Source organism: Vollenhovia emeryi, unplaced genomic scaffold (genome assembly GCF_000949405.1).
Source record: "Vollenhovia emeryi isolate VEMERY1.0 unplaced genomic scaffold, V.emery_V1.0 DF939264.1, whole genome shotgun sequence".
Classification (NCBI taxonomy): Eukaryota; Metazoa; Arthropoda; class Insecta; order Hymenoptera; family Formicidae; genus Vollenhovia; species Vollenhovia emeryi.
The window spans coordinates 31,426-44,167 of record NW_011967102.1 but is presented as its reverse complement, the minus strand read 5'-3'; the positions used below and the strand labels follow the sequence as shown (position 1 = coordinate 44,167).

General features: G+C 44.8%; 3 protein-coding genes across 4 annotated transcripts; 1 reads left to right on the top strand and 2 right to left on the bottom strand.

The window, feature by feature from the left end:
- Nucleotides 1-101: 101 nt before the first annotated feature.
- On the bottom strand, nt 102-3,236 carry LOC105559564. 2 transcript variants are annotated; one of them, XM_012007952.1, is made up of 5 exons: nt 2,564-3,236; nt 1,956-2,259; nt 1,646-1,807; nt 1,040-1,445; nt 102-352 (listed from the first exon to the last, which is right to left on the bottom strand). In XM_012007952.1, exons 1-5 carry the CDS (start codon nt 2,677-2,679, stop codon nt 252-254), a joined length of 1,089 nt encoding a protein of 362 aa, XP_011863342.1. In that variant the 5' UTR covers nt 2,680-3,236; the 3' UTR covers nt 102-251. The 2 variants fall into 2 exon arrangements, with proteins under 2 accessions (XP_011863342.1, XP_011863343.1); XM_012007953.1 differs by lacking the exon at nt 2,564-3,236 and adding an exon at nt 2,332-2,547.
- A 660-nt stretch (nt 3,237-3,896) lies between these two features.
- LOC105559563 (short-chain specific acyl-CoA dehydrogenase, mitochondrial) lies at nt 3,897-6,434 on the top strand. The gene is made up of 5 exons (XM_012007951.1): nt 3,897-4,304; nt 4,379-4,484; nt 4,586-5,253; nt 5,328-5,551; nt 6,092-6,434. The coding sequence occupies exons 1-5, from the start codon at nt 4,277-4,279 to the stop codon at nt 6,302-6,304; spliced, it is 1,239 nt and encodes a 412-aa protein (XP_011863341.1). The 5' UTR covers nt 3,897-4,276; the 3' UTR covers nt 6,305-6,434.
- A 736-nt stretch (nt 6,435-7,170) lies between these two features.
- Nucleotides 7,171-11,617, bottom strand: LOC105559562 (phosphatidylinositol transfer protein alpha isoform). Its single transcript, XM_012007950.1, has 6 exons — nt 11,243-11,617; nt 10,471-10,501; nt 9,528-9,791; nt 9,364-9,441; nt 8,914-9,294; nt 7,171-8,777 (listed from the first exon to the last, which is right to left on the bottom strand). The coding sequence occupies exons 1-6, from the start codon at nt 11,257-11,259 to the stop codon at nt 8,733-8,735; spliced, it is 816 nt and encodes a 271-aa protein (XP_011863340.1). The 5' UTR covers nt 11,260-11,617; the 3' UTR covers nt 7,171-8,732.
- Nucleotides 11,618-12,742: the final 1,125 nt, after the last annotated feature.

Sequence of the window (12,742 nt, the reverse complement as noted above, 5' to 3'; positions counted from 1 at the left end):
TTTTCCCTCAGGCTACGATATTTCTTTCTGTTTTAGAAATATTGCCCCGAGCCTGAGGTATATAGCGACGGTTGTGGACGAGTGAGTAACTGAGCCAGAAACCGGAAACCAGAATGCTCAATCTTTATTTAGTATGTATCATAATGGGGTATACAATATATCGAATCGATATAGCTGTCACGTCAAAGAGTATTGTGGAACTATGGATATTTGTTGCGTGACGATAAAGACGATCTCCTCGGGATGACAATCTACGTGTCTTCCTCCCAGACGGTTTCCGTGAGTATGGCGATGTTGTCCAGGCCACGCATCGGTGCGTACTCGAGCGTCCACATCAAGTTCGTGAAGACGACTGCGACAATGTTACGAATAATTTACCAACGAGGTAATATCGTTGCGAGCTACGTCATTGTCGCGGAAAACGCACGAGTCTGATACACGAGATAGTAAAGTCTCAATGGAATCCGCGAGATTGTCCCTAATTTTATCATTCGACTTTAGATAGGTCTTCAATAAATAAATATTTTATCTGATTCCCAAGAGGTAAGATCCTATAGATACTTGTGGCTACTGTAATTCAAAGGGAATTTCTATCGTGAAGAGAATAGAATTGTGCATGCATCGCGAATAAAATACAATTAATTCGGGAATCTCGACTCCTCGTGGCAGTGATTGACAATATGTTCGGACAATACTGAAGTTTTAGATTAAGATAAAAAAAATATATATATATCGATTCTTGTTTTGAGATTAATTATCCGATAAATGGATAATTAATATAATAAGCGAGTTTTTAATTGGAAATTCGATTCATTACAGCCCAATCCCCTGTTTCACCCGCCGACACAGTGCAATTTTGACTGGAAATACGGAACACCTTTTGGCCAGCAAGTAGAATTAAGAGACAAGTATATATAATTGGACAATTGTACAACTCACTAGAAATACTTGAATGTGGCCCTTTCAGCACGTCAGCTGGCTTATCGTGGGCCAATAAAGGTGCTCCGGACTTCAGTCCAATTTCAGTCGCGACACTTACGCATCTCGCCCTGATGCAGATCGGCGATCAGTTCAGGACACGAACTGTTGCAGGGATTTATAGGGGTGAGGCGCAGTTGAGTCGCGCCGCGGAGCTGAGCGAGGGCGATCAGGCCGGAGTCGAGCTCGACCTTCTTGTAGCTCGGGCTGTTGTAGTCCGAGGACATGAGCACCCAGTTGAAGTGCGCCGGCGAGACCGTGCTGGAGAGAAAGTACGGACGTTGATAGTACTTTCTGAGCACCTTCACGGCATTGATGTCGCAGTTCTGCCAGTGGACGAACCACTTGGCCACCTCGGGCGCGTGCACGCGTCGTAGAAACGCCGCGAGGTCGGACGAGCCGGTACGCAGATTCGAGGTCAGGGCGCAGGGTACCGTCTCCATCAGCCGCTCGTTCTCTAGGTAGAGCTGTTTGCGTCGAAAAATAGTGTTTCTTCACACGGAATCATTTTTTTGCAAAAGTGTCACACAGTCAGGAACTCTTTGCTATGACAATCTTGAAGATAATTTAACTCTCGATAAGTAAACTCTATATTTCTCCCCTTCAATTCGATTCCTGAAGAGGTTGAGCGTTTATAACAAGGCGGCAAAACTCTTTTACTACTCACGTGAGTAATATTGTCGAACCAGAAGTAGTCTGTATTCATGACCGCCCACGAGTCCATCGCGTCGGTGATGATAGCCGGTGCGTCGCGATTCAGATAATTGTCGACCAGATTACGATATCGCACGTCCGACAGACGATCAATCGTCTCCAGCGCCTCGCAGGTCTGCAAGAAAGTCCTCTGTCAATTATTCCAGTGTAAATCTCAGGTACGATCTTACAAATTTTCCCTCAAAATGCTTCCAGAAACCGCGACTGAATATTTTTCCCAAGGGTAACGATGATTTTTCTTATCCTGAAAATACAGGGCGTACCACGCAGTCCTCTTCCGTGATGGTGTAATCGTTGTAGAAGGGATTGTTGATCATGCAGTTCTCGTAATAGAGCGGCTGCCAGTTCCAGATCGGCAGGACTTTGATCAGCAGCAGACGGCTGAGGGCGGTGAAATGAGTGCCGACGAAGTCCAGTTGAGCCGCGAGACACGCCAGGGTGCCCAGTACTATCAGCACCAGGGTGCCACGGAAAACCAGCTGCAACCATGAGCGCCGCATCGCTGCCACGAGCGGCTGGCAAATAATGTCCATTTCTTCCTCGGTGAAGCCCGCCTGCTGGCAGTACCTGCGAGGAGATTTTGAGAATAACAACAAAGAAAAAAGATAATCGCTATCGTAGACTAAACTGTACAACTACCTTTTTCAAATCTGCCTCTTGCAAAAATAATTTTGCATGACATTGTACAATACTGTGATTTGGAAAAAATGTCTCAAAATTATCTCTGCTCGCTCTCATAGCTCTGGAATTATCGTTATGACGCGAAATCTTTTTATTTCTTTGATTTAGGCGACAAAAGCGGCGGTGTGGACAGAGGAAAGATCTGCTGTGACTCCACGAATGATCACGCATGCCGAAAGAGACTTGTTACTTGTAAAAGGAATTCAGCTCGTCGTCGATCAGCCTCAGCTTCTCGGAGTGCGTCATCTCATGCTGCTCCTTCGTGTACGCTTTGCGCGGCTGCTTCACACACTTGCTGCTCGACATCGTGACGGTTTCCTGCGACTTTCCGCCGACGTGGGACAGGGTAGCGCGGTATCGCTCCTCTCGCAGAAGCACAGAATTCCAGGATTCGCGGTGGAATAGGAACGGGCTCGTCGCTATCGAACCGCGACCGTGAATGCGCGCGCCTGTGTCTGCCCCCCACGTTATATTGATCGGCACCGTCGGCGTGCGGCCGGCGCGAAAACCGAGGGGAGGACAGGTTTTCGGACTTTTTTAAATTAATTTTTCATGAATCTCCGACCCACGCCTTTTTGATTAAACGACAGGGTTCCTCGGCGGACGCTTATATAAGAGCTAATTTTTTTCCTGAAGCTACAGTTTTACAAAACACGAAGGAATGTGAAACGTCGATAGAAAATTGGCATAAAAGCTGATTTGAAAATGCTACTTTATCGAAGCTTGTACGTTTCATTATCTTTGCCATCGTAATTGTACGTATTTAAAAGAATTTTTTTGCACACCAAGACATTAGATTATACAGACGGAGAGGCCAACAAAATGTACCTTAAATGCAGGGCTGGGTAGTGTCTAGTTAAAAAGATAAGAGTTAAGTTAAAAAGTTAGAGTTAAATAATTTTAACTTAACTTAGTTACATTATAAACTGTTAACTTTTAACTGAATTTAGTTACATTTTATCGGTAACTTTTAACTTTAACTTTACCTCTCTCTTAGGTCCGGTTTTTCATTTTCTTGTTAACTGTTAACCAGAGATTAATCAATTCTCTGTCTCTTTTTTAGATAATAATATAAAGAAAGATAAAGAGTCGACTAACTTGTGGTTAACAATTAACAAGAAGTTATTCGACTCTGCATCTTTTTCTATGCTATTGTCTGAGAAGAAACAGGGAGTCGACTAACCAGAAAATGAAAAACCGGACCTTAAAGTTAGTCATGCCATAAACGGCATAAACGAAGGCGTCGCGAGATGCCGTCATCTGCCTACATTGGTCTGTGTCTCAAAATTCACTGCCAGCTCTAAAATCATTGACACTTTTAGTATGAATTGTTCGCCCATTCGTTATAATTTCGAAGATCTTCGTCTCGATCCTCGTGATTGCTTCTCTGTTTAAAATATTAGATAGAATATGATCAGATTACATTAAATTACATTAAATAAAAGTGTTATTAATTTACATTAAAATTGCATGTAATCTAATGTAATCTGATCATATTCTATCTAATACTTTTAACAGGATTTCGATGAGGAATACTACATGATCGAGACCGCAAAATGAAAGGGGCCAATGGTGCCAAGAGAGTGAACCTGCTAGTTAGGCTCTGTCCTTTAAATTCGTTCCCGCATCAACTTGTTTATCGGCCGATGATATGCAGATTCCATAACAATCTGCAACTGGTGTACAATCTTACGACCTGGCTTGTCGCGTAAACAGAGAGAAACACTGCTGCATAATTTTAACGTGGGCAATTATTAATAGCATTCCGTATAATTTAACGTAGACGTATGTGTGTGTAGAATATATCGTGCCGTATGCGATTGATTGTGCTCTCGGGTCAAAGTTCGGCAGTTTGGTACGGAACAGCTCCACAAATCGAACGTCAACGACGGCACAGACAACAATGGCAATGCAGTGCTTGAGATTACTCGGTGAGAGTCAAATATTTTCCAATTTGTAATTTTACTGCAGATGGATTACTATTGAATGCTGATTACGTTCGCAGCGAATAACGTGCCTAGAGGTGCGTGCACCGCCAGCAATGCCAGTCGACACATTACCTCGCTTTCCATGCTGCCGGATACACATCAGATGCTGTACAAAACGTGCAGGTAATGTAACAACAAATTGCATTCATGTACTTTGTACATAAATTACTTGCTGCTCAGTTGAACAAAGTTTATCATCGCCATAAAACAATTTGCAATTACAGGGACTTTGCCGAGCAGGAATTGAAGCCTATCGCAGCGGAGACCGATAGGAAGCATCTTTTTCCAAAGGAGCAAATCAAGAAGATGGGCGAGTTGGGTCTCATGGGTTTATGCATCCCTGAAGCGCTGGGTGGACCAGGATTGGATTACCTGGCCTACGCTATAGCCATGGAGGAAATCTCCAGAGGTTGTGCGAGCGCTGGAGTTATAATGAGCGTGAATAATTCCCTCTACTTGGGCCCTATATACGCGTTCGGGACTGACAAACAAAAAGAAAAGTATATCACTCCTTTTCTCAACGGCGAGAAGGTCGGCTGTTTCGCTCTCAGTGAGCCGGGCAACGGATCTGACGCCGGTGCGGCGTCTACCACCGCCAAGCCGGACGGTAGCGTTTACACGATTAACGGCACCAAGTCGTGGATAACGAACGCGTTTGAAGCCAGTGCGATAGTTCTCTTCGCGACGACCGACAAGTCCAAGAAGCACAAAGGTATAAGCGCTATTGTAGTCGACAGTCCGACGGCGGGCCTGAGTCTGGGCAAGAAGGAGGACAAGTTGGGTATACGAGGCAGCAGCACTTGCTCCTTGATCTTCGAGGACTGTCAGGTGTCACATGACAACATCTTGGGCACACCAGGAATGGGCTTTAAAATCGCGATGATGACTCTAGGTACACGATCGTAGGGCACGCGAATTTTAACTGTTAATAATTAGTCGATGCGACACATGTAATCGTCTCTACAGATGCTGGCAGAATAGGAATCGCCGGACAAGCGTTGGGCATAGCTCAAGCATCCCTGGATTGCGCGATAGATTACGCAGCCAAGCGCCAAGCTTTCGGCCAGCCGATCGTCAAGCTGCAGGCAATCCAACAGAAAATCGCCGACATGGCTCTGAAACTGGACAGCTCAAGACTGCTGACGTGGCGAGCGGCTCAGCTTAAGGACAACGGTAAACCGTACACGAAGGTGCGTTATGAATGTTGAAAGATGTAATTGTTACTTCATTCTACTGGACTATTTACGCTGGATATAATGTTCCTTGTGTTATATTTGATTATATTTAATCTTATCCCATTGTATATATATTTTTTTCTATTGATTACATTTTGTGTATCTTATCGGATAAACTTGCGCGCTTGCACGAATGCAGAAATCTTCAAGTAATCACGATATCTTAAGCTTTAATCGGTTTAATCGTCAATGGATCAGCAGCGAGATAATTTTTGAACGAGAAAAAAAAAGATGGGGTAACTTTCACAGAGAATGAACAGAGATCTCTTCGGGATACAAGACCTCGAGTGAAAGGCCTAATGAGAGCCAGATTGCAGATGTGAAAATATCGGTTGCACGACTGCTTCGCTGAATTTTATGCGTCCATCTGTCTCTCCTCAGTCGCAAACTGAGAAGAGTCCGAAGCGGATATCAAGCAAATTTGCCACACATCTGGCGACCTGGCTCTCGTTATTTTTTTTTCATCTACCATCAGATTAATTTCTTATTCGCTAGGAAGCCGCTATGGCCAAACTGTCGGCATCGGAAACCGCCACGTTCTGCGCCCATCAGTGCATACAGATTCTGGGAGGGATGGGATACGTGTCGGATATGCCGGCGGAACGTCATTACAGGGACGCGCGCATCACGGAGATCTACGAAGGCACGTCGGAGATCCAGAGACTCGTGATCGCCGCGAATCTCGTCAAAGAGTACGGTCTCAATTGAGATCGCACGGCTCACGCATGTAAGATAAATCCTCCAGTATCTTTCTTTTATATCCAAAGAGAGAGCAAAATATATATTTTGTACGTATTGCATCTATATTAGAGATTTTGTATATATATATATTAATTAGTTATATTTTTATATGGAGATAAGTCGAAATAAATTTCATATGCTATGCCTTCTAATTTTATTAACTGTTGACTAAATATTTAACTGGATCGAGAGACATACGCACATACGCGCACACACACATACACATACACGTACGTATATACGTATGTATGCAAGGAAAGGAAACGCATTATACACGTGCATATATACATATATACACATACACATCTGGTACGTCACTGTTAGCCCTTTGGCAGCGATACGGATATTTTTTTCCACTTTTTTTTTTCTTTACACCCACGACTCTTTTCTACCCTGCTTGTCGTACGTCTAGGAACAGCTAGAGCCTATCTATTTAAATAAAGTAGCATTATCAGTAGGATAACAGGTGTAGTGTGAACCCGCGTACGTGTGTGAAACTCTCATGTCTAAATAAAACGAATGAGTCGCAGTTGTGGGAACAAAGGCGGATTCCATTAAAGTTACGAGCTTGTTTGAACGACACAGACGTGCCTTATTTCGATCGGATTTCTCTCGTCGATAAAATGGCGAATAAATACGTGTCCGGTTTTCTCTGTTTCTCGTATGTGTCTGGTACATTGAGTACAAATACTATGTGCACCGTCACGTCTACCACTGTTCGTATGTGAATACGAAGATAAAAGGCTACCTTAGACTACATGCCTTTCCAACGAGAAAATGCAGAGAATACAGTTACTTTGTGCAAATGACAGTTAAATTATACACTCCGTTACTGTTTGCCATTTTCAAATCTTTAATCGTATATTTAATTAGAGGTCCTATCGCTAGGTGAGAACGCTGCTGCGATTACACATTAGTGTCCAACCCATTAAAAGACTCTTTACTCTCATTCAAGGATTCGATTTGGCGAAAATAAGTATAATTATTTTCAAAACGAACTCTAAAGCCCTGTCTTGGGCGAGTTTTGTTCTTGTCATGCCGGACGATAGACACACAATTTATCCTTTTCATCGTTTTACAATATTTCTCTCTCAATACCATACAACTAAGGAAAGACTTAAAATTTAAGGACGATTATAACAGCCTGTAATGGGTTACGAGCAGCGTCCCAGAATACTTTGTCGGTTGTACTCAGAGATCCATTGGAATGCAAAGAAACATTATATATCTATCTATATATATAATTTGAATTTCATTGTGTATGCCTCTCTTTCTTTTTTTTTATATATATACAATAACGCACCCTTTCGCCGTTCACCCACTGTCACCAATATTGAAATAGCCTAAACTCTCTGCTTCTCTACAATATGTGTATATGTATATCAGTGTGTGAGCACTTTACATAGAATACATCACCTGCCCCGTTCTCAGTAAACAATTTAGAGTGTATGTTAATACGCCACTGTTAGCATCGCAGTATAATTAAAAAATCCATCAGTTTGGTTCTAACTTTTTACGGGATTTACATATACACGTCTCGCGCTCGTTGAACAACGAGCGGAACGAAAGAATAGAGGAACATTATAGGTTGATATCCTATCGTAGTACCTTTGCCTCGCGCGATCACCGAGGATCTCGCGAAATAACTATAGATACACATTTAAGATCCTTAGAACTTTTTTTTCGAATCGAGCTTCCTGATCACATACACTTTCGTAGAATTGAGAAAATACTCTCGGGCTCTCTTCCGAAAATATACGATCTAATACATTACACTTTCGGTTGAAATAATAGTTCGAAATTACAGATTGTTAATATGCAACATTTAGATTTTCAATTGTACATTAATATATTAAACTGTGGAATTTTTAACTATTTAACTACGATCAAACTCGCGATGTTAAATCACATATTTCCTTCGTGTTTTTTTTTTCCTTTACGTACTCCGCAGCAAGCATTTTCCTCGTTAATTGAACTTCAATATCTATTATTATCGAACTACGAACTGCTGTTAAGTAATCATAATTTTTTTTATCTATGACGGTTTTCACGAAACCAGATTCTTTTCATAATTATGCATTAACCAAGAGAACCAGAGATGATTCTGATTCCTTCCATTTGTCTCTTTTTTTTTATAATAATAACTACATTATAATAATCTTTGACTGTAGATACATTTATCTAAAACGCTTGTAAATGTAAAATAAATTAAAATAGTAAGTAATTTGTAATAGACACTGAATCTAGACACGTAAATTCCAGAAATCGTCCGAATCCTGTGGAATCGTCTATGACAGAGCGTAACAGGGTGTACATCTGTAGGTATGCGTCTGTATTTGTCTTGACATGTATAAGGAAATTGATTTAACCGTTCATAATAGAAGCTATCGAAGCCTCAATCGTCAGCTCGCATACCCCGTACTTCACCTTGATGTCTTTGCTGCAATTGAACAGATTTTCCACGTTTCAAAAGGTTTCAAAATATTCCTGACTTTTGTCAGAAAATTCGCACGAGGCAAGAAAATAATGGGACAGATTGGCACCGGAAGAGCCGGAGAGAAAGCAAAGTTGCTTACCCTGTCTAATTCTTCTTTCGTATTGTCTTCGATTGCTCTAATATCCTCCATGGTTAAACCGTACCAACGGTCTATCCAGCAGAACACTTGCCTATGGAAATTGGTGAACAGGCGCCGTTCCGCCTTCTGAATGAACCCCTCGACGCGAGTCTGCAGACCGAACCATTTGAATTCACAAGTGACTAGCTTGTAGCACGTCATCACAGGTTGAACATTATGCTTCCAGTCTTTGCCGACGAGAGGCCCCCGTCCCGTCTTCTGGGACTTGAACTTCGACGGATCCTCGTCCTCCTTGTAATCGGCATTAGCGACCGGATCATTGGCAATATCTATATGCACTACCTCTCTGATCTTAAGCTTGTCGGGCGGCAATTCGTGAACCTGTTGGTGAGAAGAAAACATGTAAATGACGTCCGGAGGCAGACTTCGTCGAGCGTCACTGGCACTTACGTTATGCTGATTGCCGACATCGCCAATATGAAAGGACTCTATCATAATCATGAAGTTGTCCTTCATATACCCTGGATTCTGCGGAAAGATCAAAGTAACGTTTACGAACGCATTAGAATTTATACTTGACTGTGTCTAACGATGATTGTACACGCAACACTTACAGTTATGACTGTTTTACAATAGGGATAAGCGTTCCAAGCCTCTTCGTGGATCTCCAACGAGTTCTTTGGCAGTAAAATGCGAATGAAAGCAGGCACTTTACTAGCTAAGTGATAAATCTTATATGTATATTGGCCTGACGAGTACTTTCCACCGAGCAACGGATAATCCGTAAACGGTTCATTCTTCAATACTTCAATGCCCTCTCCGCCGCCCGTGTTATTTTTACTAGCTTCCGCTACAGAATACAGTTGAGCTACTTGATACTGTCGGGAGAGAAAAGAAAGTAAACATATAAATTCTCAATAGTTCTCGAGGTAGGTTAAGCCGTTATATAATTTGGGCCATGAGTCAAACGCAGGCATGATTTATTGTGTACTTTGACTTGTTTTTCCAACTTTATTTCTTCCTGGTAGTTTATCAATCCGAGGCGCAAGAAAGAAAAGATTTAAAGTCCATCATAGATTCTATATCTCTATATAGAATTGATTTTTATTTTAGAATTGATATTGCGGTATCATTGATGAAATCAATTTTAGAATTGATACCGCATGCAACGACAATCACAAGTAGTAATCTCTCTTGAGCATCATGTTGTTATCCCCTCTCCCTTTCTCCCGAAGTGAGACAGATAAAGAATAGAAAAATAGGAACATAGTCCGACTAATAAGCAATAATCAAGAGAGACTTATGTGTTTGTGCGACAAAAAAGGTTCTCAATTACGAATGCATCATTGTTTATGCAAGATAACTCCACATAAGTACTCAAACAGGCGCGCATGCTGCGTGGAGGCTAATTAGATGATAGGCGAATTTTCTTGATTGCACGACGACGCTGCGGGATTAGTTTCAACTGTCTTTTTATGCAATTTAACGTCCAGACGGCTCTCGCACCGAGTTATTACGAGGAGCGCGTATCACTCCTGCGACAGATCAGGCACGTACCTCTTCCACTGTGACGGGCAGAGTGACACGGCTGTAACAGACAAATGATGGATTATGTCACCGTTACATATCGGGAGGTGAGGGAAGGCGAAGGAAATATATCGCGGATAACGCAATCGTGTCCTTGAGCTACAGGACGGAGGGGGCACGCGAGGTGCGTGTATCGCCCGGCCGATTTTAATTACATCAGTAATCGAAGCTGATCGATAAGCGAGCGAGGGATTTACGACCGGACGCGTGTTGTCGATCCGCATCGTACGCGGGCGACCGACGCCGGAGGGGCACAAAGTCGGCCGAGATTTTTCGTAAAGCTGCACTTTTTTTCCTCGCACTTGCCACTGCTGGCCAGGAACCATCGTACTTGAAATCTCAGCAAGCGGGATGGAGAGAGGGGGAGGGGGAGAGGAGAGAGAGAGAGAGAGAAGTGCAGAAAGTGCAGCCAGCGCGAGCAGACCTCTGAAATCATGCGGTAAGGGATGAGAGAGCCCACCATCCCTTCTCCCTCTCGCTCCGTCTCTCTCTTTCTTCAACCCTCACCCTCCGCCACCGCCATCAGTCGCCGTTAAAGATGAGCATTTATCGCGTCGAACGGTTTTGAATTTCGCTGCGCTGGCAACCCCCCCGTTGCCCCAGGGGCGAGAGGGGGCGAAATTGGGAAACCCGCGGCGCGGCGCGGCGCGCACCTGACGGCGCGGACCCCGTCAACCGTCACCGTCCTTCTGCTCCTTCTCACACCTCCGCCGCCCCGTCAACCATCCCGCGCTGCACTTACAATTCCTTGATGAGCATTTTAGTCAGCGGAGCACATGGACCAGTACAGAGCGTGCGATCAGCAGACGCGCCGCCACCGACGACGACGAGATGGAGCAGCGGGGACCCACCGACGACGTTACCGCACCCTCTCCTCGGCGGCTACCGATCTGACTCACGGTCTGCGCTATCGGCTCGCTATCGGCTCGCCGCCGCCGCCGCAGTGTCATACACCCGCAACGTGTGCGTCGAGCAACGCCGGACAGGACTCGCTAACCGACTGACACACTCCGGCCGAGACCCGCTCCGGCCGCGCTCCACGGTCCGCACCACCAGCAGCAGCAGCAGCACCGCACAGCGCACACCAGCAACCGCACCGCCACGACCGCGCCAAAGGAGCCACACACACTTGCGCGCGCGCCCGCGCACACGTGTACGATTTCGCGGCGGCGGCGGCGCCCCCTCCCTCCTCCTCTGCCCGCCGCCCGGCCGCCTGTCCGTCCTCGGCCACCTTCGGCCGCCGCCGCCGCCGCCATCGCCGACGATCGTCCGATACCCCCCCTCCGCAACCCCGCGGAGAACTTGGCCGCTGACGTCATTCCGCGAGAGGTTAGGCGCGCGTGCGCGCGCCGCCGGCCGCCACGAGTGCGCGTGTCGCGCCTTTCCGGGTAGTCTCGTGCGCGACCCTCGCGAGGAGAGTGTAATGTTCGAAATTTATATTCGCCACTGCGATATCCTTGCGCAATCCACGCGCGACCAGACGCATCTCATTTTCTTTACCCTTTCCGCGCGACGCGGCATGACGAATTTTAAATGAATGCGCATTATACGTTGGAGCCAGTCACACGAGTCTCCGTGCCTAGGGTGTTAGGGAGTCACGTTGGCTGTCCTGATCAATTCGCATTAAGGGCGAATTTTTAGAACGTCGCGCTTCCGATTCCCTTTACCGATTGCCGAGGAGAAAGAAATGTTGAACGCGGAAACATTCCGATCCTAAACTCATTTCGAGCGATACGGGGTTCAGGTAACGACGCTCAGGTAATTTTCTTAGCAATTGAAGAAGGAAGAAAAACGTTGAAGCTACAGCGGAAGAGATCACAGACTGCTTTCCCTTTACAGAACACAGGCGGATTCGGCACATCGTCGCTTTTCAGGATTTAATTCAGGACTTGGAATTCAATTCAAACTCAATCGGCACTCTTCGATTTTGCTCGGCAGGAGAGCCCGAGTGCGTTTTTAATCGACGAACGCATCCGCTCTCAGTATTTTGATAAAATCTCTTTATTCTTAAGCCGCAGACGATGCCATTTTTCTTGCTGGATTGCTTGCGATTTAGTAAATTACTATCGTTGCACCATTCAGCACTCAGGATTCCTAGTATAATTTAGTAAATTGCAATCAATCCAGCAGGAAAAATAGCATCGTCTGCAGCGGGCTTTAGATTGCAAGCAATCCAGCAGGAAAAATAGCATCGTCTACAGCGGACTTTACACAAATGTTTCGTGGAAAGATTGCTAAGGAC